This window comes from Dermacentor andersoni, chromosome 11 (genome assembly GCF_023375885.2).
Source record: "Dermacentor andersoni chromosome 11, qqDerAnde1_hic_scaffold, whole genome shotgun sequence".
Lineage (NCBI taxonomy): Eukaryota > Metazoa > Arthropoda > Arachnida > Ixodida > Ixodidae > Dermacentor > Dermacentor andersoni.
Genome location: NC_092824.1, coordinates 19,064,845 through 19,091,551, shown reverse-complemented (window position 1 = coordinate 19,091,551; position 26,707 = coordinate 19,064,845). Strand labels below are relative to the sequence as shown.

The following is a 26,707-nucleotide window of genomic DNA, read 5'->3' as shown; positions in this document are numbered from 1 at the left end:
GGGCCCTCCTAACGGCTTTCACAAACAGCACATTCATTCAAGCGTGCGCTCTATCTCCATGCATTATCCCACAGAGTTTGTAATAAAGTGCGCTAACACTTTCCTTCTTCCATGGAAAAAAAACCTGAAAAAAAAAATCGAAGGGAAAAGCAACCCCTGTGGCGCGACGGGTATGCGCCGACAGAGTGTTAAAAAAAGTGGGAAAGGCGCTCGGCCTTCTCGGAGCGCGCATGCCATCGTCGCCATGAGCGCTTGAGCATGCGCAATAGAAGCAAAGGCGGCGAGCCATCTGTACACTTCAGTTTGAAATCTCGACTACTGCGCCAGGCACGTGAACGCATGTTGCAGGACTGTGTGCCTGTACCTTGGTATCTGTGTATTTGTCTCTTCTTTGTGGCATCACACATAAACTACACTGAGCGGTAAGTTTTATCAAATATGTTTTCCGTAAATAGCTCATGATTAGGCGACTGCATTTTGTAGCGTGAACCGGCCGCGCTCCGTGAGATCCATCCTTTGGCGAAGCTTCCGACCGCTTGTCGCGAGTCGCAGAGAACCGTGGTGCACGTCGCATCCCTAAGGGCGGGTGCAACCGCCGCTTGCTCCGCTTCTTCTGCGCCCTCGCACGCTACATTTGCCGTTATGCGCGTTTTGCCACTCGAATCGACGACAGCAATCGCGAATTGCGAGTGTTCTGCGTATTCCGCGGCGTCAACAAACCGTGTCCCCGTTTCGTCTGCGTGGGTGCGTAGTAGAACTCTGGCCCTGGCCACTCTTCTTCCCCGGTTGTGTTCCGGGTTGACATGCCTTGGAATCAGGTCGACTCTTAGCGTTTGTCTAATCGCGTCCGAAATGGCGACTTTGTGGCCTTGTTGTGCATGGTAACGGATGCCGAGACTTTCCATGATCTCGCGGCCCGCTCTCGTGCCCGCTAATCTTTATAGTTGTGAAGTGCGCTGCGCCTCGGCGATTTCGCTAAGCGTGTTGTGAAGCCCGAGCTGGAGCAGGCGGTGCGTGCTGGTGGACTCGGGTAGGCCTAGTGCTATCTTGTACACCCTGCGGATGAGGACGTTGATCTCGGCTTCTTCTCCCTGGTACCAGATGTGGAATACCGCGACGTACGCAATATGGCACATGACGAAAGAGTGTATGAGTCGTGTGAGACTCGCCTCCCTCATTCCGTTTCTTCGGCTGGTGACCCTCTTGACAATTCTGAAAGCATTAGCTGCCTTGTTCTATAATTTAGTAATCGTTTCGTCGTTGACGCCGTTGGCCTCGATTAACATGCCGAGGACCCTAATTCCCTGGGCTATCGGGATGGTTACTCCGTTTCACGTGCGTAGATTGATCTCTTCGTATCCTCGCCTGATCGTGGCCGCATTCCGACCACACCCGGGTGGTCTGCCCCTCTGCGTGGGGCGCTAGAGTAGGAGTTCCGACTTTTTCGGTGAACATCGTAACCCTCAACTCACCAGGTATTCCTCTATTGTCTCAATGGCAAGTTGCAGTGCCGTTTCGATGTGACCGTCGCTGCCTTCGTGCACCCAGAGGGTTATGTTGTTAGCGTATATGGTGTGCCGGACGTCTTTGAGTTCTTGTAGCTTTTCTGCTAGCCCGATCGTGACCAGGTAGAACAGCGTGGGCGAGATGACGGAGCCCTGCGGGGTGCCGGTACTTCCCAGCGTTTGCTCTGCTAACTGGAGGTCCCCTGTCACTAAAACAGCTCGCCTGCTGTCAAGAAATCCTTTACGTAGTTGTACGTGCGTACACCTAGGTTTTGTCGCGATACCTGGTGTAAGATCGCCAAGTGCGCGATTCTATCGAACAAGCTTTCGAGGTCGAGGCCCAGAATTGCTCTGGTGCCTTTCGTCTTGCCGTCGAGCACCTGGTGTTTTAGTTGCAGCATTGCGTCTTGCGTGGACGGATGTGGCCGGAATACTATGATGGATGGGGGATACGCCCTTTGTGCTTTAAGTGGGCTTGCCAGCGGTTGATCAGTGCGTGCTCCATGACCTTGCCGACGCACGATGTTAGCGATATGGGGCGAAGGTTGTCGAGGCTAGGCGCCTTTCCGGCTTTGGTGATTAGTATCATTCTAGCAGTTTTCCACTGTTGCAGGATGCGGCCGCGCTGCGAGCTATCATTGATGAAAGCCGTCAACTGTTCCTTGGATCGGTCGTCGAGGTTCAAGGGTGCTCAGGGTATCGGAAGGTTTCATGTCAGCGGGTGCCCAAGCAGTTGCATAGGAGGATCAAAGTCAATCGAACGACTACTTCACTGAATCATCTGTAATGATATGCCAAGGATGGTGAAAGTTTCCTAGGCCACATTCTCACTGGTTATAAACACATCCATACTGCATTTTACGCCGGTATCGAAGGAGTAGAGCATGGTGTGAAAACATCCGGGTTCGTCTCTGAAAAAAAATCCTGTCGATTCCATCTGCTGGGATCGCCGAAGACCGTTCCTGCTGCATTTCACGCCACTAGGTACAACCAATATTGCCGACAGTTATTGTTCCACAGTGTAACGTCTGCTGGCTACCATCAGGCGAAAACGCCAAGGGATCCTCGAAGTGGAAAACGCGGTTATCACATTCGACCACGTAAGGTCGCATGTGGCAATCAAAACCGCCGATAAGCTCCTGTTATTTCACTGGGAGAGTCTGGACCACCAACCATACAATGCAGACCTCGGCCCTAATTATTTATACGTTTTCCGACCGCTCAACAAGTTCCTGCCCCGACAATGATTCACGCGCAAGGGTGAAGCTAAGATGGCAGTCCGACGGGAGTTCCCCTGTAAGCCGGACGAATTCTACTACACGGGCACCTGAAATTTAGTGTTGCGAAGGGACAAATATCGGAACCGGTGAATGTACTATGTGGAAAAATTGTGTAAGGTACGTATATTATTGCGTATATTTGTAATTGCCTGCATGTACCGTATTTCGGCTAATGGAATATAGGGACAAGTACTGTCGGATTCGCCCTCGTAAGATCAAGCGAGCAGCGCGATTTTGAACGGCTTCGACGTGGTGTGAATGTGCGCGTTAAAATGTGCGTCTTAGATAGATGATGCATACTTCAGTTTGGATACTCGAGCGTCTTGTATAACAGCAGCTTAAGATTAATGGGGACAAGGGAAAATTCTGCTGAAGGTAGCGAAGAGCAGGGTTAGCATGACTCACTACATGAGCAATAATAGACTACAAGCAAATATTGTAGACATAAGCGACAGACAAACATAAACGCCGAGATACTCGTAAGTTTTGACTTGCGTTAAGCTACCGTTGTTCAGAAAAAACATGGAAGGGTCACTGTTAGTACTACAACGTGAAACTTTCATACTTTTACAATGATGCTTGTAAATTTAATTACCAGATAGTCGCACCTAACAGAAAGTTTATTCAGGTCAGCTCTAAGCGCAATATTATGCGAGTGGTGTAAAATAATATTTTCTCATTAAGAAAACTCTTCGCAGTAGCCCGCGAAAAGTTTCTTTTAATGCGAAAAATTATTTCGAGCATCGTTCATCTACATAAGGAACCGCACCAACCCAGATACCGAACCTTGCGCACGCCAGATATCCCAATGTTCGAAAGTTATTTGTCATCTTTAGCTGGGTTACGAACTGCGCGCGGTTAGAAAGCACTCCATCCACTCCAAGACAATGTGGTCAAAGTTAAGCAGGCTCAGTTTCAGAAGTAGTAGCTTGTGGCAAAGTGAATGAAATGATATTGCATAATGAATGGAAATCGAAGCGACGTCTATAGATTATGATAATGCCACCGTAAAAACCGCTCAAAATGCAAATACTCCTTACACATGTGAGCAGCACAACCACTGTTGGTACTTTTAATTCTGACTTCCTCGTTACTATAAGCAAATTCCGTTCAGTGTTGCTCTCAAGAATTTAATCTCGTTATCGTGCATCTGCTTTAGTTCAATGGACGCAAGCAAGTTGATGGTAAAACATGTTTTATTTATTTTTATTTATTTCAAGTACCTGCAGCGCCCGAAGGCATTATTGCAGGGGGGAATATACAGTGTACCTAAGCTCGACAAAATACAGAACTGGTCAACCAAAAAATAACACAACAATAGAAAAATTCACGCCACTATATGCTCAGCAGAAATGCTCTGAATGATGCTTCAGTGTGACAATCAGCAATTTCCTGCGGTAGCTGATTCCACTGTGATATTGTGTGTGGAAAAAATGAATGCTTGAAGACGTTTGTTCTACAAATGAGTTCTCTTATTTTTAAATAGTGGTCACTTCTGTGAGATAAGAAATGAGGAGGTAACAGGTAAGTTTCTCTATCTATTTTAACCAGGCCGAAATAAATTTTAAAAAGCATTTCCAACCTCATGTTTTTTCTGCGTGGGCTTAATGATTCCCACCCCAAGTTGTCCTTAAGTGCTGTAATACTAGAAGTGAAGTCATTAACATGTTCATTAACAAAGAAGAGAAACTCACACCAAATTTTATCAGCACGTCGCATTCTTTCTGGGTCATCAGTCCATCGGCGACTAGCCTCTGCGGCCCGTTCAGACACTCTTCGTCCATCTTCAACCTCACTCCAGCATCCAGGAAATCCTTGTCACAGTGTGGAAGCTGGTCCTATAATAAGAGTACGACTTCTTGGACGTACTTGCATGGATCGAACAGCTGTTAAAAGAAATCTGTGCTCTAGGCTATCTCCGATTCTCCCATTCAAATACATTTAAAATGCCTAAATGCTTTCGGCACAGAACAGCTGAACTGATGTAACTATGAATTTGCATTTAGCGTGAGGGAAAGCTTGATTCTGCCAAATGAGGAGAATCATTTTGATCTATGTCATGGATTGCTCCAGAAAGAGGAGTTAGGACTTCATTGATCTATGAACCAAGCTAGGATAACAGAGAAGCTGTTAGCAACAGTTAACGCTATAGTCAGAAATACGTCTGCATGAATATGACATTGAAGTGTATTGATATATTCCTGCATAAGAACAAGTTCGTTTCCGCGCATATCCACAAGTAACGTGCCACGGAGTTCGTCAAAGACGCGTTGCAAGCGTTCGACCATGCGGCAGAGGACGCGACACAGTTGAGCCGCCGACTACAGCACTTAAGTCTTCAGACGACACATACCTCTCCCACGACCACACATATATCTTAGAAAGCTAGTTGCGCTGGGCGGAAAACGTGCTCCGCTACTCCGTGGTATGAGTGAAAGTGCCCTTAGCAAAGAACGTTCATGTAGGAAAGTGGAGCGAAAGTGCCAAAGAAAAATACTCGCTAAAACACGGGCGAAATGGTCTGCGAAATTAGTTGTGGTTGATAAAGGGCTGATGCGCTTCGCAGCGTATATTTCCTTCAGTTGGGATACTTAGGTAGCAATCGTAGTTTTGTTGCGTAATACGTACAGATGTCTGTCTATACGTATACATCGTTGTACTTTTTGTATGCCGTCCCGTTTGGCACCATGCCTTGCGCAAGTCCCGTGAAACCGCAGTCTGCGGTAGTCCTTTAGAAATATCGGATTGGTGGTAACTTTGGCAAACATTGTTAGGGTTTATGAACATCAAACATTGACTTTATTATTGCGTATTTCTGCACCATAGACATATTGTCACGTGGCCGTCACGTTAAAGAACACAGCAGCAATACTGCGAAAGACAAAACTAGGTTTTTATAGGGCGAACCTGTACCCGCAAAACAGGCTACACTTACAGAACGGCCACAACGGCGAACACAGTCGGCGATCGTCGAAAATCTATCAGTGGGTCAAGCGCGTCGTCTTTTATACAACAGTCGTCGAATCTTCCAGACTAATCTCTGGGACTCGCGTGGCTTCCACAAAGTTCTACACCATTCGCGGCACGCGTTGAAATCAGATAACACAAGGTTCGGCGACAACAAACAGCGGATAGAAGCATCGATAACATTCCAGAGACTTCCGATACATACAGCCGTGTACTGCGCGGTGCGATAACATTCGTAAGTTGGCGCAACGCGGTCGCCCTATAAAGACAAGTACGCATGTGAGTATTTAACATTGCAGTAAACAGCATTGGTTAAAGCATTCGAAGAGAAAAAATATGATATATAACTTATTGTTTAGATGAAATTGTTCAAATGCTTACAAAGCTTATGAAAACAGGCTTATTTGCAAATGATGTACTTTTAAAAGAACGATGCATAAGAGATCAATCAACTCCTCTTCAGATGTGTCACTGGGTTCTACTTACAGAATTGAAGTAGTCTTATTACTGAGTTGCAGGGTTAGAAACTTGATATTTGTTCGATTTTAAGTTGTGCAAATTTCAAGAAGTTTAAAAAATACTATGACTTAAGGAAAACCTACTTGCCACAGTCGGTCAATTTTATTGTGTTATTACAAAACAATTAATATAGAAAACTTGAAGAGTAGGCTTACCAGGAAATACGATTTCTTCACTGCAATTTACTTAGAAGTCCATAAGTGTCAAGCTACAACTCTTCATGCAGCATCCTGGCTTACTTCCTACTTCCATATCTGCAACGTCTTTAGCGCATAGAAAAAGAAGGAACACCTCAAAAGAACACCGAAGAAAATGACAAGACAGGAAGGACTCTGGACTTAGGTTGGTTTTATTGTCTTCAAAAAATACGCCTAATGCCTTCGCGTACTGCATTTCGTTTGCTACCAAACTTAATACATTTACGTTTGGTTGCAAACGCTACATCAAAACTCCGTATAGAGCTATTTGGTACGTACGTGAAGAAATGGCGTTATCCTAGGGGGGCATGCTCCGTACGATATTGGGTCGCAGCAACCAATAAAGTTATTTGGTGAGTTTATCTTTCGCAATCTCAGAGAGGTTAAGAAAGGTGTACGGCAAGAAACGCAAGGAGTTAGCGTTGGGGTTGCCTGCTCCGCTATGCGTCTGCGCTGCACGTTTACGGTGGCAGGGCCCTTACGTACGTTCGCTGTTGTCGGGATTTAATGCTATGCGGTAACGCACGCAAGGCGTGTCTTGCGTAGGGCAACATGAAGGAGCCGGTCGAAGTGATAGCCATGCGCTTCGGACCTGTTGAATCGTCGACATGTACCGTTCTGCTTACTTGCTCCTCCCTAATACTTGTATATGCTTTAGACTGGTTTAGTAATGCTTCGACAGCGACGCACTGGTGAAAATACAGGCTGTTTTCGAAACGCATTCTCCATTAGCAGCGCAGTAGGTTTGACGATGTTTGATGTAGCCGCATCGAGGTAATGCCTAAGCCTGTATCTAGTTATACTGCGACAGCAAATGTATTGGCACTCCTAGGGTATTTCTGCCGTCACCATCGCCATGAGGTTCCGCATAAAGCCCAAGGGTACGCTGTATGGGCGAGTACAAGCGGGCGAGGGTGAGCCGGCAATAGCGGGCTTTAGCGATAGCGGCTTCATCTCACGCACGAAAGCGATGAGGAAGCGTGCCGTCTTTTTTATTATTACTATGGGCATTTTACGTGCCAGCAGTGGCGTAGCAACAGGGGGGGCCGGGGGGCCATGGGCCCCGGGTGCAAGGGGCCAGTGGGAGGGGGGGGTGTCACATACGTTTGAAGACATCCGAAAATTGTCGATATCCTCGCCTTCCTCGACTAAACCCGAGGGGGGGGGCGAAGGGTGACAGAAGACCCATGGGCCCCGGGTGCCAGACGACCTAGCTACGCCACTGCGTGCCAGAACCACTTTCTGATAATGAGGCACGCCGTAGTGGGGGACCCTCGAAATTTTGACCCCCTAGGGTTCTTTAACGTGCACCTAAATCTATGTACACGGGCGTTTTCACATTTCGCCCCCATCAAAATGCGGCCTCCGTGGCCAGGATTCGATCCCGCTATCTCGTGCTCAGCAGCCCAACGCCATAGCCACTGAGCAACCACGGCGGGTGTGCCGTCTTCCGTCCCGGGCAAGGATTCGAGAGGCGGGTAAGGAGGGGAACGCTTTCTACTCCGAAATGCCGCTTCTCCCCGAACCGCTCCATCTTGAAAGCCATCTGCGACGAGGAAAAGGTCCGCCGTGGCTCGGGGTGGAGGGGTGTTGGAACCTACTCCGGCAGGTGCGGGCGATTGCGCGTGCCCGGGTCGGTATGAACGCGATAGCGTTACGGAGCCCGCGTTGCAGAAACTCAGGCGTCAGCGACCGGCGTCAGGTATCGTTCCAGCAAAAAGATTTTCGAACCGCCCATGCCCAGGTCATCCATGTGACGCTAGGAATTTACAGAGATAATTAAATTTCTCAAGGGAATTTACAGAGATAATTTAATTTCTCAAGCTAAAATACGTAAAAAAATTGTGGACAACGACATATACACAACCTACAGACATGATAGATATCGTGTTGTATTTGGACAATACGAGAAAATATAGTTCCATTAATTCGAAGGAAACCTTTTTCCAGCGTTTGCACAATTCACAGGCCCACCGCGGCGTCCGCCATTTGCGCACGCCGGCGCGTGCGTGTCTCGGAGTCCACGGAGTGGCGCGCCCTGTTCCTTGCAATACCTCCAGATGGCGCTCGCCTCCGCCGCATCGCGGCCAACAGAAGAGGCCGTGTTTCTACCACGAAACCCGCCTTCGTGCATAGAGTTCGCAGCCAGCGGTTCCCGGTAAGCATTACGGTTACATAAGCTCCAGTTGCCGGGATGCGTGACAAACAGTCGGGAATCTTTGAATGCTTTCGGGATTTACTCTTAAAGGGCCCCTGAAACGGTTCGTACAATTTTTGTAGACACGTAGGGTACAGCTAAAGTTAATTATTCACACGATAACTTGTGCGAAACGTCTCATATTAAAAGAGCTACGGACGATTACTAGTTACCTTCCTCCATAGCCATGCATTTTCTCCTCAACTCGTTCGCCGAGTGATCGGATCTAAGCTCCGCCTTCACTCGCTCTACGTCATGATGGCACTGCGTGCTGTCGACTTCCGATTCTCTAGGAGCGAGCGCACGAAGCCTCTCGAAACTCTCCGCCAGCTGCTTGGCAGTCGACCCGAAGCGAGAGCTGTCGAAGCAGCGTGCGTTGCGAGCATTCTGTCGCAGCGCCGAACGTGTCTGGAGTTCCGGTAAACACAGATGAGCTGAGCATTTCGACGGATGGCTAGAGGCATAAACTCAAGCTGATGAAGGAACTTTAGCGTAGACATATGTGAGCGGCCTGATCGGTCTGCCCGGTCCAGCGAACCTGCTGGCGCAGAGCTTAACCATCCAAACAAAGCGTTGAAATTGGTCTAACCAAGTGTAAAACGTTTTAAACCTTTACAAAAACAAGGTGTTAACCATTACCCTCCTGCGAAAAATTCACATCAACAGCAAAGAAGAATACATTTCTTTACCCCTACTGTATGTGGTTGAGCTCTGTGCGACCAGGTGGCTGCACCGCGCTGACCGTTCAAATTCGCGCTTCTGCTCATCCCGTGAAACGACACGGTCAAACGGCCAGGCCCTGTCTCCTTGCGCTCGCGTTTACCCTAATACTGCACTCTCGAAGCGCGATTGCGTAAGTAGTCTTCCAGTGTAAAGTGACGGCCGCAAACGCGTAAATCCTGGCGCCGATCGGATAGTGGCAGTGAGATGCGCTGCAGCCAGTCCGCTCGTCCGCTGCCTTGCAGAGGGACACGATGTCCCAGCTTGACATATTGACAGTCGCTACGTTTGCAGTTCACAACGTAACAAAGTCAAATCATAGTGCTCGCGAAAAGGCTGAGACCGACTCTGACCGTGGAGCCCTCGTCAAAATGGAGCACGTTGCATCACAAGCAGACGACGCTTGGGGTGTGCCGGAAGTGCTTAAGTGTAATGTGAAATTGTTCTTCTGCATTCTTTCTGTTACTTTATTTTTATAGAAAGTAATTACCTAACATTCCAACTATTACAAACATCATTTGCTCACCAAAAATGTTGAAAAATTATCGATGACGCGTTCTGGGAAGCCAATCGGATAGCTCGCCCTACTGACGGCAATTGGGTGACGTTATATGGGTAGGGGCGGCTTAAAGTTCCGCTGAGTAGTATGCTACGATCGGCAGCGATGTACATTTTTAAAACTTTGTTATAAACAACACGGTTTACGTGGAGTACTTAGATGCGTCAATTAATTATCCGAAGGACCTTCTCTAACGATTCAGTACGTTTGTACAATATCGTCAAAATTGTTTCAGGGTCCCTTTAAAGACGGAGCTTAAGCGTCCTCATAATTTTTTGAGAGCCATCTGCGACGCGACGGAGTGGGCCATGCGCTGTGTTGTCGCGGCTTATTGTGAATTCCAATGTAAGATTCGGAGCATTTCCGGTAGTTTTCTGGCTCCTTGCAGAGCAAGTCTATTCCATTGGGAGACTGAGAGTGTCTCCCGTATCTTTCATTGGCGGATTGGGAATAGCTCCGACACTGCATCTACTACACGGAGCAGCGCTTTCTACTACGCAAAAATTGAGAGAGTGTACCGGAAGTCGGTATATTTCAGGCCAACCACAGCCAACGTACCACTATGGCGCGCGTGCCCGTGAAGGCAAATCGCAGTTTCTATGAAGCAATGAGCGGTGCTGCACATCGTCAACTTGCGCTTCTTCTACTTACGGAAAGTGATGATTCATGTATGTCAAGTTTCGAATCAATTAGCGGGACTCATGTAAAGAAAAAGCTTCGGAAGGTAGTGTATTCAAGCAAGCTTTTGACATATTTCGGCCGACTACAAGCGATAGAAGTTGCGTGTTTTGTCGATGACGTCCTTTCCTGAAGTTTGCATTTAAAAAGCTTTTACTTCTGTTCATGAAATCTAGTTCCGAAGGCACTTTAGGTTGTCTAGATGTGTTGCCACCGAACTGATCGCGGGTTTCGCTGCGTCTCCGATATATCTGACACACAATCACGGTAGACAAGAGAAGCAACTACACATGCGGTGTGACTTCCATTGGAGTGCTGGAAGCTAGAAAAACACGAAATTTCTAAACACAATGCGCGCTCGAGTTCAAGCCGAAAGCAACAAAAAACGCGAGGAACGCTGGCCATTGTCTGCTAGCGCCGCCTGCCAATTGCCCTGGCGGGAACGCCTGTGTTTCAATCACAGGTTATTATTCTGTTGCCCTCCGCAGTAGCGGAGTGCTCCAGCACAGAGTTCGCGGGTGACTCCGAATCTGGCAGTGGAATTCGCTGTTAATTCGCGCGGTTGCGAGAGGCAGCGCGAAGACAAATTCGCTCGCTGCAGCTGCCGCGCTTCATCACTCCAGCGTTTTGACAGCGAGCTTCCGCGGGCATCGAGTGAGATGTGTTCATATCTGCGTGTGCGCACGTAACAGCACGCTTGTTAATTTAGTCACTATGACTATGTTAAGGTAGCATGTCTCATGCCAGCAATGGAATGTAGAACGCAACGGCGACTCCACTTCATAGTGAGGTCGAATGAAAATGTATTTTCGCTGTGAATAGATGCAGATAGGACTGCAAAGAAAGCTGATTGCTGAAACGCTTTGGCTAGTTGACAACCGCATCCTAAAATTCAGTTTAACGTTTCAGATTCAAAACGCAGATATGCCCCCTCGGTAAGCAGTAGCAGGGTCGAGCTGAACTTATTTTATTTACACTTTTACAGTAATGACTACGCAACTGAGGATGTCCATGACAGAGTGTATAAGCGCAACTAAACGAAGACGTAGAAAGAAACAGATACACAGGGAGAGCGCTTTTTGCATCTGTTTCTTTCTACGTCCTCATCCAGTCGCGTTTATACACTGCATCATGGATTCTGACCAACTAGCCAGCCAACGTGTTCTAGCCTAAGGGTCGGTGGGGATCTAATTAATCACAGCCTCATGATACGTTCTAAGAAAATGAGTTTTTTTTTCCATAGCAATGTAAAGCTTTATGCTGGCCCGTTCGAATTACGTGAAAAGTCAAATGAACCGAAGTATAATTAACGAAAATCGTATGTACTACAATAAAAAAAGCTAGTTACAAGGCTACGTTTTAGTCACTAAACACACTGCGCAATAGAATAAAGGGAAATACCCAGTATTTAATGTCTCAGTGTTACACTTCCCAGTTTTTTTTTTCACATTTTTTAGCTGAGTTTGCAGGTAAACGGTGCGCTTCCCTCACGTTCCTGCAGACCTAAAAAGAGTACTGACAATATACATCTGAGTCTTTGTTTTCTAACTTCCATTAGTGTCCGGTGTCTCGAAAATCCAGAAAAAAAAAATGCGTTCATGCTTAACCGCACCCTAAATAATTTATTATAATAGCTTTTGCATAGCTAGTTGTGGTTTCATTATTCATGAGGGTATTGTCCTTTGACGTCTTTAAGCAGTATGCGGTCACGTGGGAGCAGGACATTGCGACATCTTGACACTCGTTCAAGCTCGCACATAACCCTATATGCTGCTACTCATTGTTAGAGGCGCTGTAGCAGCAGAGCAGACGACGAGCGAACCGTAGCGAGTGGGAAATGACGCAATGTTCTGCTGTCACGTGATCACATGCTGCTTCAAGCCTTCACAATAAAGTAGTGACGAAGCCAAATGTGGCTGTAGAAAAGCTGTATTATGACATTATTTAGGGTGTTGTGACGCATGAAACCTTTGTTTGTTTTGTTTAGATGTCTAGGACCTTCATTTAACACACACACACAAGCAAAAAGAATAGCTGGAAATGGCATGCTGATACCCCTTTAACTCACGATGGACGATGGACTGGCCTTGCCTGCGTGCACCGCCACGTTGGTGTGAAAATGCCTGCAATGTCTGTACAGGTTGCTTTATTTTAATGTTCTGAGAATTTTTTAGATATAGCCCGTGGCGTCTAGCACAAATTTACTTATTTAGCTCCAATATTCAAAGAGGTGTACTTTAATTACGCTAGAAATCAATGCGCATAATGGACTAATTACCTTTTTTGCTTATTAACTCACGCACATGTTGGAATATCCAAATTGAAGCCAATGATTCAAATATACGATGAATTCGAAGGCATATCCACTTCGAAAGTATTTTGAAACTGTACCATTTCGAAGTAGGTGCAGTCCAACTTGTCCAAAATATGCACTGTTCGATTTGCGTTTTTAACAAGCTGCATTTTTATACATTGAGGCTCAAAAGGTAATGGAGCGCCGATGCTCCGATGAGATTTGGGAGCGCATATCTTGAAACTGGTGTCATCCTCAGAATACCTTCTAAGTGGATATGACTAACAGTTCCCGATCGAATTCGTAAATTGCAATATGTAGTGTAAACAAAGTAATTAGTTCGAAAGTAATTGGCAACACTGGTTTAATTAGTTTAATATTCTGTCATTTTTTGTAAAAATAATATCTACCTCTTAGACTAATCTAGCTCAAGCAGCGAAATTCTGCTACATGTCAGGGCTGTTCTTTTTAAACAGTTCTGGCAAAAATAAAATGAAACACCCCGAATAATTGTTATCGGAATAAAAATTGTGGGATTTAAGGATCCGAAACTGCACAATGAGTTAGGAAGGGCGCTATATTCGAGAACTTGGCAATACGGGGCTTTTTTGTGTGCAAGCTAAATGTGAGCATACTAGCGATTTTTTTTTTCATTTCGCCGCCATAGAAATAATGCCGCTGCAAATGAAAATCAGATCCGTTACCTAACGGCCAGCAGCTGCACGCGTAGTACCGTTGTACGGCATTGAACGGGTAACGTGCATATCGTGAACCAAACGGCGCCCCTTGCGGAAGTGTGCTACGCCATCGAAACATTCAAGATTCGAAATGTGTGCGACACTTGCCTTGTGACAAATTGGTGGGGTGTTGATTAATGTCTCACCCTCGGTGCCCACATCAGCCGCCGAAGTTGATTCGTTGCTCGCTGCACTCCTCCCCGGAGAGATTAGACCTCCTGTGAGGCTACTGCACTTTGGGCGCGACTTGCCTCTAACGCCGCCTGCTTTTGGTTCCCAGGACGACGGCAGTTCTCGCTGACAAAATTTGCGCTCGCGACCTCGCTGATCACAGACAGGGTCCAAGGGCCCCAACTTCCGAAGCGCCGACAGCCGGACCGCAGCCCGACGGGTCAGCGGGGTTGCTTGTTGGCCGTCCGGTCCCAACAGAGCGGAGAGCAGATATCTGAAGAGCAATTGGAACATCGGGACTGTGAGCGACACCATATTTGGGCTTCTTCTGTCTTGTCCTCTTGCAGTTGGTTGGTTAGTTGATCGGCCCCAGGTGATAAGGCACAACCCACTATGGTGCACAAGCCATGATACCTGGGAGAAAAGGAAAATTAAACGGAATTTAAATTAAAAGAAGCAATAAAGTTATAATATTTGTACACACTATTGGAAAGTTGATTGTGCACTCATGCTGTCATATTCAGCATGGAAAGCATCCAGACTGTTTCTCTTTCGCCGACGCCAATTTCTTCGCTTCCTTTCTCTGGTCGTCCTGGCATGGTCATTGCACCATATATGACGCGATTCCTTGCTTCGGCCGTTACTCCTATGGTACCCTGGCTGACTTTGAAACGTTCTTATGAAACATTTCTGCAAGCAACCGCAGGTGAGTCTTTACTGGATTACAGGAAAAAGGCCGTTCTACTAGCCATCTTAGGCTTCGAGGGACATCGTTTGTTCTACGACCTCACGTCGCAAGCAGACCGGGTACTACTAGTTTCCAAGACATATTATGCGTCTTCAATGGACATGATGAAGACAGCACCAATTTTTTGGTACATTCCATTATCTACCGGGATCACAAACAGCAGCCAGGAGAACGTTTGCCGGATGTCATCACCGCGATGCATCGGCTGGCACGTGCATGCGATTTTGGCGCTGGGCCCCATGAGTCGCTGCGTGACCAACTTTTGCAATGCGTCGTACCTGCAAGACTCAGCGAAATGCTTTTTTACGAAGGATTTTCGCTGACGCTACAGAAAACTGAAAAGATTGGGCGAAACGTCGAGCAAGTTCACAAAGAACTTTAGCTATTCAATGGTTCTCCCTGAATCACGTTTCTCTGCAGCCGTAAGATGGCGTCGGTAACCATTGACTTCCTCGCGCTGGTACTCAAGGTAGTGGTCCTCGCGAACCTCCTTGATCAACCAAACCGGTTCCAGATAGTCCCCGACAACATGGCGGGTAGCGGCGATCTGGGAAAGCCGGCCAACATGGCGCCCGTCGGGAATTTCACAAAGCGAGTCAAGAAGCCAGAGTCCCTTGTGGCGCCCTGTCCCTTTCTCTTCTCCTGTATGTGTGCGTTTATTTGGCGTCTTTATATTTTATAATGAACAGCTACCAACTAGCCCAACAAGAAGTGCTTTTAAGTGGATCAACGCAGCACATAGCAACCGACCAAGGCTGTCCGGACAAGCACGTCACCTGCCGTGCTTGCCAGAAAGTGCAAAATTACGCTGCAGTTTGTCGTTCACAGAACCGATGCATTTAGTGGCTCCTGCAAAAGCTCAGCTCGTTTCCTCTTCTGCTGAAAGAGAGTCAGCAAGTACAGTTTCCCGTGCTAACAATGCAAGAACCGAATTCCCGTCTGGCCATAATTTATACCGAAGTCCTCATTGCAAGTACATGGCTCAAGTTTCTCGTCGATAAGGAAGCTACGGTCTCTTTGATGAACAGCGCCACCTACGAAGAGCATTTAAAGGGCTTTCCCGTGTACGCCTTGAAGATCTGACTCGGAACTCTCAGCAAGAAATGGCGCCTTCCGGACATGTCTCGGTGGAAGGTAAATACCGCAATACGTCTGCAGTAGTTACATTCCAGGTCACGGAGGAGGGCATTTCTCTTCTGCGCCGAGACGCCATTTAAGCCCTGTGCATCGATATTCAAGGATATTCACTCCCTCGTCACCAAGTGTCAGGGATTCCGGCTGATCAAACTGCCGAATAATCGTCTCTACCACACAACGCCCCAGCAGGATTAACTGATCTCTTCTCGGGACAACCTTGTAAAGAGTTTCATCCATGAAGTTCGTCCACGAGTTTCTGTGCAACCAGCCCGTGCAAAACTTCGCCCTCTACACCTGGTTCTCCGCGATCATATTCGAACTGACCTGCAAAGACTGTAAGCAGCTGACGTCATTGACGCGTATCAGCGTTCGAGTGGATTTCCCTGCTTGTCGGGGCTCAGAAAATCGCAATTCTATTGGTCTTTCCTTCCATCTCCGAGAACCAAACAAGGTCATCGTGGTCAACGCATATCCACTACCAACAGCTTATGAACTGTCACACCGACTTGCTGATGCCACTGTGTTCCGTCTTACTCATACAGGTTCTGCTGCACACTCCACTTCTCCCTCCTGTTTCACCCCTACAATCAGGTTCATCCACTGCGAAAGAATCTCCGGAGCTTTCATCCGACATTCCGTCCCAGGACATGACTCCTGGAGGAGCTCAGGACACCGACACAGAACATTCCAGCTCACCCATGACTAATGAGTCTTCTAGCCTGTTTTATTTTAGACGAGTTATACAGGCCAGACGGCCATGGTGCTTCGGCATCTTGGGAGTGGCCGATACCCCAACCGCTGAGGTGCTACCGTCGTTGGTAGTGTCGGGTTCATGGAATCCGAGAGAGGCGGACCAGGCAGGACCGGTAGCGCAGGTTATTAGCATGGCGCAGCCACAGTGTTGTCTTAGTGCGAAATCAGGACTTGCTGCTGGTTCACGTAGAAGCCCAGAAATGGTAGAAGTCCGTGTTCTTTAAGAAGACCGTCTTGCAGCTCACGATTGCGTGGAGATAGCGCAAATGTGATATCGCAAAACTCACGTTGGGGACGTAGAAGTGATTCTTGAGTTGAAGAAACAAGATGACACAGCTGCACCTGCAAAATTTCGGTAGACCATGCATCTAGAGAAGTTGCGAGCACAGAACATCGCAAGACTCGCCGGCTGCTGCGTGCGGCGAAATCTCGAGTGCCTGTAGCATCAGGGTTGCGGTGGTCACTGAAGGCATTGCCAAGGTTGTCCTTGTGGCGTCACCGTGCCTGCGAGAGTGAAATTTGCGCCTAGTGGAGCCCGAACAAACCCTCTGAATCGGTGATGAGTGAGGTGTCCAAACGCCCAAAGAAGGAGAGCGGCGGGATGGAGGGTAGCTGAAAGCACTTGCGTTTGGCACTGTGAATTCTTTGGAAAGAGTTGTCGCGCAGCTTCCTTTGAGATAGGAAGCAGGCTCACGTACCGAGTAGAGGCTTGAGGCTGGGGACGGTGCGGGCTGACAATCGGCACGGGTGGCAGCAGGCGATGTAGGATAATAAGACGCGGAAGGACGCGAGGGTTCAAATGGCGAGAGCTGTTGTAACTGAGCGCCCGAGGTGGCGTATTGAGCATGGACGGCTGCCCGCAAGTCCTCGTAGAAGTCAGGGCAGGGGGTGACCGCCGGAACCTGGAAGGCAGCCGGAGCCTGGAACCTTGTTCAGCAGTGAGTGGCTACCCAGCTGGATGAACCAGGTGTCAATCATGTCGACGGACAATTCCCGAACATTCTATAACCGCGGGACGCCTGCCGGACCACCTCTAGCCTTGGTAGAGTCGGTGCGATGGCTCGGGCATGGCTAGGCTCGGCCGTCCGTTGGCACCGATTTTTGGGAGGCTTCCTGAAGAGGTAGCCACCGTAGCTACGGTTTATTTAGGCCGGCCAGCTATGGTGCCGTGGGATCTCGGAAGGGACCGAGACAACAGCCACTCTGGCTGAGCGCCACAGCGTGTTCTAACCTCGTAGTACATGTACGTTAGCCGTCTCCTTCTTCGCCACCTTTGGAGGCGAGTCGCGCCGAGAAAATTCCTTCCCCGCTACCAGAACTAGTCCTCCGTAGATCTTAATGAAGTAAGCAAACCGCAGCACGGCTTAATTACTATGTCTCAAAATAGGTTACTGTCCTGATTTGGTTAAACCATTTACTTCACACTTTGCTATATTAACAGTATTGTCGACAACGACATCCTTTACTGTGTTTAAAAGAAAAGCACACCAAAGGCTTGACGATGCCTTATGGCGCATTCAAAACGAAATCCATGCATCAGTGCTACTGACAAACTCATGAGTTACTGTTGAGATCGTTCAGGTTCCTTCTATTATCGTTAGAGCAACGTTGCTGCATTCAGCATTTTATGAACTTGAACTGGACACAGGCTCCTACTTCTTCCAATGCTCTACACAGATTCAAACCCTTCTCATACGAATTCAGCTCTTATGTCAAAAATGTATTTTTTACACACCTGCTAGGAAAATAATATCCCTCAAAAGGGGAGATTTCCTGCAGCATAAAAGTGCAGCACGCACACATTCAGGTCAACCCCGGTTAATGACCTCATACTATTTCGGTTGTTTACGTGAAAGAATCTTTTCCATGACAGTTAGGTTAAGGAGTATCCTTACAAAGGGGATTTCTCGGAACAGTCGAGCAGCTTAAACGTTCAGCACGCATGCCACGAACTCCAATACGGTCAAGGACCGTCATTCACGGCCCATGCTCAGAACGAATGAGCCGCGCACCCTTGTTATGGGAGGCAGTTACACGGATGATCGCATTGTCTTTCTCTGGCGTTCAGTGTTTCTATATTCCAAGAATTTGTATGCAAAGTGGTCTTTACACCGAGGAAGCAATGCTCGCTTCCTTGTTTTCCCAAGTCGGGTACAATGATGGCGTATTTAAGATTGCATCCTGCCATTATGTAAACAATGTTGTGTGCAATATTTAAAGGATTCATTTTCTATGCCGTTGCACTTATGCTTTCTATTCGAATGAAATAGGAAACCGAAGATATCAAAGATATATTTGCCGCTACTATTTCGTGGCATTCCAAATAATCTCTATTAGTTTTCTCCTTCGTGTTTGGACCACATGAATACTGCAGTATCGTGTATATAAATAAATAAATCAATATCTCTGAAAACGTTCGCCTTGGACACATCTGTAAAATGTAGAAGTACCAGCAGTTGCGAAAAAAAAACTCATGTCTGTGACAGGTAATTGCACTCGCTTTTCTAATGTATAAGGTTGTCCATAGTATTGACGCGTGTACGCATTTATCTTCATCGGGTGATCGTGTTTAACTTTCTAACAAATGTTATCGCTCAGCACAAGACCCGCCTGCACGTATCTGAAGTTTCTGGAATGTTATCAATTGTCCTATCAAATGTCTGTTGTCACCAAACCTTGCGAAATCTGGTTGCATGTATGCGCGTAGTGAATTGTGTAGAACTTTCTGGAACACATCCGGGCACCAGCGTTTGATCTAGAACATTCCATGACTCACGTATATAAGGCGATGCGCTGGACCCGCTGATAAGATTTAGGCGAACGTCGACCGTGTTCGCCACTGTCGTCATTTGTTAGGAGTCTCTCTAGTAACAAAAATAACAAGTGGACGACAAGAGAGATCATTCATTTAAACCGTAAATGCAAATACATCAAAAATTAAAAAAAGAACAATACCCGGCAATTGCAAGACTCGGCCACCACCTAATTTAGATGAAGTGAAAGCTACTTCGTGTTCGACTTCCCTGGCCATTGTACAACATGATCTGGAGAAATTGTAGAGCTACCTCTCGGAGAATAGCACTGAAGCAGACCAAAGATCTTTGAAGGTTACCTCATCTAGGATACTTCCCTCGTAGCCGAACTTTTCAAACATTACTATCACTCGATATTCTCAAACATGGACCAGGACATTAAATTCACAGTAACTTCCTTGGAGTAACTCCTATTTTATAACATTCGAAGGCTTGTCTTCGCAGTGATTCTAAACATTAAAGCCTAATAAATAGGTTGAACCTAATAAAATACCTAACGCCTTTTCACACTACAGTACCGAACCATTCGCACATATCTTGAAAATTCCCTGTTGTAAACATTGACAAAATGCTTTTTTGGAATGAGTAACAAATTGCGCCGTACCTGATTTCAGGAAAGCCAGTTGTTTAAACGTTTAAATCCACGGTTTGTTCTGTTGCGACACCCCTTACTCGAGCACATGAGGGTTGGACCCTCCCGCGTATAGCCGTGCTCGGCTTAGCCGTGTCCGGGGAAAAGGCGATTCGGGGGGTTCAGCTGATGTCGAGTGTTAGGACCTTTATGGCCCCTCGGCCGAGGCAACACACTTATTTGGTCTCTGCTTCACCTAGGTGGCACCCTCGGACTGACTCGCCCGGGGGAAATAGGTAGTTGCGTTTTCCTACCCTCCTCTTTTATCTTCGTCTTTTTCTCTCGCTTTAAATGTTTTCTGTCTTCCTCTGACTTCTGAATTTCTGATCCTCCAGGAAGATAGGATTAACCTTCTGTGAAATAACCAACCTTGGTTATATCATATTTGGCTATAGTGTTTGCGTACAGCTGGTATTGGCAGGTCTTGTTTATTCACAATGCCTGTCGCGTCCCCTTGTTAGGCTTCGTGGTTGCGGCTGGCAGCACCACCAAAATCACTACAATTTGCACAGCTTCCTCTTTATCCAGACTCCTTCATTGTCCTCTCACGAAAAGAGGGCGCACCGTTGAATGATTCGACTTTTTACTAAGCCCACTGAAATTTTTCCAAATTTCCACGTGATTCCCCGTGACTCCCGCGACAAGACCGTAAGAACAGTGTCACCTCTTGTCGCAAAATGCCTGACTGACACTTTAGGTCCTGGATACAAAGTCAAGAAAATAGCCAGGAGGAACATTCTCCTTGAATACTTTATAAATCTCAGTACGAAAATCTGTCAAAGCTCATCTGGTTTGGTGACACCCGAATTTCTGTATGCACTCATCTTTAAATGAATAGTACACGACGGTTAGTAGCAGATCAGGACCTGCTGGAATTGACTCGCACAGAGCTCCTAGAAGGCTCGAAAGAGCAACATGTCATGATTGTGCAGCGAATTAAGGTCCTACGACACGAGCAGGAAATTCCGACAAAACACCTCATACTTACTTTTTGTACGAGCACGCTCCTCAAATACATCGAAACAGGATACATCAAAATAATTGACAGACCGTACATTTCGAAGAATCGACGCTGTTCTAAGTGCCAAAGATTCGGTCAAGGCTCTCAGAGACGACAATGGCATGAAGATGATGGCGAGACAACAATGGTATGATGAAACTGGAATGACAATTACACAAGAAATAGAAAGGGCATCACGACGACGATAAAATCACGAAAGCATAACGAAGGCTGCATGACGACATCGGAATAACTGCGACAGTATGTCGGCGAATGAACAACTCTGATGGCATGACGGTGTTTGTGTGTCCCAATCCCGGCGATCAATCCAAGAAGAACGAATGACGACAATGTAATGACTAAAGATGTTATGACTACGACGTCATGCCAATGGCATGGCAATTATGAAATGATGATGATGGTGTGACGATGAAGGCGAGACGATAATTGGATGAAGCTTGAACGACGATGCTCGAATGACTAGGATGCGATCACGACGATGGTAAAACTGTGAATACTCTCAACTTTGTCATAACAACGGCGTCACAATCACAATGGATTGGCTACCGAATGAGTGCCGCGGTGTGACGACGATGGAAAAAAACACGACGGAATGACGACCTGACGATGGCGGCATGATGACGATGAACTCACAACGTGAGGAAATTACAGAATGAAGGCGGCGGAACAATGTCGACAAAATGACAATGAATGAATAATTACAATGCAATAAAAGTGAAGTGACGACGCAATAAGAACACGGCATGACCTTTATTTTTGTGTTAAAGCTCCCGTCTGCGCTAGCTTACACACATCACCTGATAGTCTGGGCCGCCTCGTTTAGAAATACATTCTGTGTCAGTCCGCATTGGCCATTAGGCCCCGTACCGAATAATCCTGTAAGAGAGTACGCTCACATAGATATCCACAAATATATCGGCCGAGATACTGACAGACAGAATGTAGCCAGTAGTTACGTCAACCCAGGAAGGGTAGAAAAATGAAGGTTCGCTTTAATATAATTTAAAAAGAGATAGAAAGCTGCTGAACGAGAGTATTAAATTGCTAATGGCCAATGACTTGGAATGACTGACCAATGATGAATGCAAAGGAAGTCATTTTGCACAATGATTTAGTTTGGAGCCCTCCAAATGTTAATATTAAGGACAGGTGTACTATGCAGCTCTAAGCTGAAGTACTATTAGGAAATTAATTATGACGTCTTCTAGGTTAAGTCCTCTTAGAAGTACTATTTGAGGTGGAATAAAAAATTGTGGTATCGCTGGGCGGCAGATTAATAAATGGCAGCCGGTAGGTTAGCTTTTTATACGATTATGTGACCAAATCTTGTATGGCAACAAAATCTATGGGAAAAACGACTTATCGTCACAGATCAGGTGAGAATTTGGAGCAAAGCTCAATGAACAAGATCGATTCAAGTTCATGACACCAAAACGCTAAGGCCAAGCTTCAAGAAATCTTCATAGCTTATCGTGATAAAACCGTCTCGATCGGTGTCGTAGCTCTTGAAGGCGTTCGTGATTGTCTGCAGACTAATGCAACACAGGATGTAGTCATCAAAGTTAATGGATCCTTTCCTCTCGCGGTCGTACTTCCTAAGCAAAAGATCCACTGCTTCTCCGCTCAGACGGTAGCCGAAGCTGGTGAGCGCGTCGCGAAGTTCATTCCTGTCGATGGAGCCCGAGCAGTCCTTGTCGAAGTCTTTGAAGCAACGGAGCCAGGCGTCGATGTACTTCCACAGAGACACGAACTCGTCGAAGCTCACCGTGCCCACACGGCTGCGGTCGAAGATGCTTATCATCATGCGCACCGTTTCGGGGTTGAAGGGCTTCCAGCTGCCGTTGGACAGGCATTGCTGCAGCTCGACGGCGTCTACGCGACCACTTCTGTCTTTGTCGACATTGTCGAAAATGTGGCGCAGATAGTTGACGTCGGCTCTGTGCGGCTGACTTTGGGTCGAGTCATAGGAACTGTTCGACATCGATGCCTGCTGAATAGATTCTGTTGTAGAGCCGTCCCACCTTTTTGAGGTTCTGAGACGAGTCCCTCACGAAGCCGCAGATCGAGGGAAAAGAACGTCGGAGGGCGATGGAGTTCAACAGCGGTCAGTTTTGCTTGTCAGGCGCCGAATGGCCGTACCAACTATGAGGGCAATGATGACGCCCTGCCGTGGCCCACCCCGACTGCTTGGGGAAGGCAGTGGTGTTGTTGTTGTTGTTGTTGTTGTTGTTGTTGTTGTTGTTGTCCTGAGTGGCCGTGGCACATACCCACAGTGGGGGATGGCCAAGAATTGGGTGGTTAATTTGGTGCACAAAAATAATAATGATAACAAGGGAGTTTGTGTTTGGAGAAAAAAGGAAATAATCAGATGAAAACCGGGTATAAAATAATAATAATAACAATAATAAGTAATAATAGATAAGAAATAAAAGAAAGCTATGGTTGGGAGGGAGAACGATCGATCTAACATGGAAATCGATTGGTTTCAATAAGGTAATTTTGGATCGCCAAGCAAACATTTCTGTGGCTGAACCCAGTAATGGAGGCTCCAAAAGATTGGATCACAGGTACCGATAAAGTTAGACCAATAGAGCGAAGCGGGATTTCGAGTAGTCGTTTTCTTATAATAGAAGAACGTCTGCAAGACAACAAGGAATGGTCGATTGTCTCCGCTTCGCCACAGAATCGGCATAATGGTGAGGGGACCAGACCAGACCTGTGGAGGTAGAATTTCAATGCAGCTATACGGCAGCGCAGCTTCGTGATGGACACTTCAATTTTCCGTGTTCGGCAGTGGTCATAGGCATTCGGCTGATACCAGTAAAAAAAGGAAGGTGAACGAAAGTTTAAAGTGAACTGACCATTACAGAAACAAAGGAATGCCTAAAAGGCCACTGAGCCTAGGAGCGTTATATGCCGCCCATGCGGCTTGTTTAGATCCATCGGAGGCAACTGTATTGTTACGAACAAGAGGCTACGGGCAATCTTTGATTGTCACTTCAGTGGATACTAGGACCATAGAGGGATGGTGGCGTCGAAAAGAGAGCGTTCAAGAAAGTAAAATACGTTTTGTGGTTAGTAAAGACATGGGCGCAAAATTCTTCGATAATTTTATGCTTTAATTTGCATTCGCTGTTTATGTTTTTTTTTATTTTTCTCGTCTTGAATATGCTCGTGCTCATGCGTGCACAAGTGTCATTTTTAACGCTAAGCGTTCCTTGCTTGGCCGGGCTTGACATGCCTGCCTGGTTATTGTTAGGTCGTTCGCTAACTCGGTGGATATATTTCTGCATACCTAAACAAAGATGATTTGTTCACCGAATGAAGTACCAGCGAATGACCTGATAGTACTCTTAAAATGATGAGTTATGCGCATGGTTCCTCTACGTATAAAAAGAAATTTTAAAATCCCCCAAGGAAAAACGGATGATATCGGCTCACAGGAATGTCTAAAACAAACAGATAGGTTACTGGAATGACTTACTGTGTTTGACATTTCTTATTTTCCATTATTTTCATCGAATTCGCCATTCAGAATGTGTCGCTGGATGGGCCCCGTTGGCGGCCAATCCCCAAAATGGGCACGTTTCACTATAGCGCAAAAGTTATAGAATCGTTAAATTCGCTTTATATGTGTCGTACTTTTCTTTGCTGCACCGGTGATTATTTTGTACCCTGCACAAGCGCGGCTTGCACTGCCTTCGTGATTGTGACGCCGCTGCACATACGTTCGACGCTATGCATCCGCCTGATTGAGAGTTTGCATCTCTTTATACTTCCTGAACGATGCATCGCACAGAACCTACATATTTTATGACAATAAAGTTGTGACATTAGTGTTGGGTAAACAAAAACATTCTATGTAATTGCTCGACGAAGTATAGGAGCATCTTCCAATCGCCGTTTGTTATAAAGCATTCATTCAGCCTGTTTAATAAAGCTTCACATAAATTTCAACATGTGCGTTGGATACGAATAGTTTGAACATTTTTCTTACTTCCATTGATATTTATCAGAAAAAATTACACGTTTTGTAGTAGCGAAATAGAATTGACGAATGCGCAATGCTTCGAACTTTCACAGCTGTACCCAATAGACCCTATATTCCAAATAGACGTTCTTTTGAAGTGCAGTAGGAAAGTCGAAAAAAAAAATAAAGTTCGAAAATATGGTTTCTTGCACGCTGATCTGCACTGTATTCACGTGACCTCTTTACGTCAACTTCGCGCAAATTTTAGTCACTTTTATTTCCTGCTTGAAATAAACAAAAGCTTCACGAGTTTACTACCTATATATCTTCAAATTTCAAGCAATATTTTAAAAAATTTGCAGATATATGATATAAAATTAGGGATTATCAGTTTGTGGGTTTTATTTCATTCAAAAGGTGCCTTTTTTGATGAGCGCGCCGTTCGCTGAAATGGTACACTTGTCCAGGGTGGCCTTGCAAGGACCATTTGAAGGCTTTTATTCAATATGTCATCCGTCTTTTCCATAGCAAGACTCAGCATGTTTAGAGTTTTATTTCATTTTTGTGATGATTTTTACAGGTAAGCATCAGTATAAGGAATTCGCTAAATATGGCAATTTAATTCGTTATAAAAATGTGGTATTGTAATTCGACGTCTTAGGAAACTAAGTATGGTCGGCGACGAACTTTTCTTACCCGGAAAAGACCCTAAAATTTTCTGAATTATCGGGTTATTGATAAAATGACTTTGAATGGGAAAATTTTTCACCGACGAACACGATAATCAAAATGTGCAATTTTAGCACTGGTTCACACATGTTTTCGTTTCACGATATATTGAGGCACGGCACCGATCACGGCACTTACTGTTACAGCCGCGACGCGTGGCGCTATACATAGACAGGCCTCACAGTTGCCGCTCTTGGCAACTGCAAGTTATGCGATCCTAATATTTAACGGGAAAAGCTTGCGGCGAACGCTAACCATGAAGGCGAGCTTTCTCGTTCTTTTCTATTTCTCCCGCACGACCGGTGCCACCCTTGTCGCAGATGATGATCATGATGAGGATTTAATGCCATCTACTTTAAAAATGGGGTGGTGACAATAAGTCACCTAGCCTGCTTAATTTAATTAGATAGCCTACATGTTTTTTTATCTAGCAATTTTGGAAACATCTTAACCTTTTTTTCCCTTCAAAGTCTATCTTCTACCCTTATGCCTGTAATAGGTCTGGTTGTGTCAATCTCTTCCGTGATTTTTTCCACCAATACTGTAAACGTCGCTTGTTTAGCTCGACTGCTGACCGGCTTTCAAAGCAATCAATTCTGGAAGCTATACGTTAGCTACGGTTCTCACTGTGTGAATTCCTTCGCATTCCCTTAGGATCTGCTGAGTGGTCTCCAGATTTTTGCTTCATCATACACATGCCTCATGTAGTTCAGAATATTTGCCCCGGTATATTCTTGTTCTTAGGCAACCGGCCCGAGCCTCAGATAGGAAGGCACTGACCTGTGTCAGATTTGCCCTTCTAATTTCTTTCTTGTCATTCTTTGTAAATGTCCACGGGCCTTTTTCATTCAATTCATTGGATCCAATCCACGGATGTGCGGATGTGCGGGCCATATGATGGTGATTAAAGTGGCCTACTCCGCTTCCCCCCTCATGTTTCCGCTGCACTCTCCTTCTCCGCATTCTTCCTCGTCGTGTCTTCGTTCTCGCAGTCTTTCATCCGCGGCTGCGCTCCGCATTCGCTCTTTCATCATCCGATGTGCTAGATCGCTCGGTTATGCCGAGGTAGGACGCCGAGGCAA

General features: G+C 46.3%; 1 protein-coding gene and 1 pseudogene across 2 annotated transcripts in view; one reads left to right on the top strand and one right to left on the bottom strand.

Annotated features, from left to right (window-relative positions):
* Positions 1–314: 314 nt before the first annotated feature.
* The window catches only part of LOC126517550 (uncharacterized), a 138,415-nt gene continuing 112,022 nt past the window's right edge, over positions 315–26,707 (top strand). Inside the window, exon 1 of one of the 2 annotated variants that reach the window (XR_011891276.1) lies at positions 315–422. Coding sequence is in view for 1 of the 2 variants with exons in the window: in XM_055064562.1 (XP_054920537.1) it covers positions 2,876–2,902 (27 nt within the window). In the remaining variant the exon portion in view is untranslated. Of the gene's footprint in view, positions 423–2,860; positions 2,903–26,707 lie in introns of those variants that run through there. The other variant, XM_055064562.1, reaches the window with a different exon arrangement.
* Positions 21,879–23,118, bottom strand: LOC126517710 (programmed cell death protein 6 pseudogene; annotated as a pseudogene).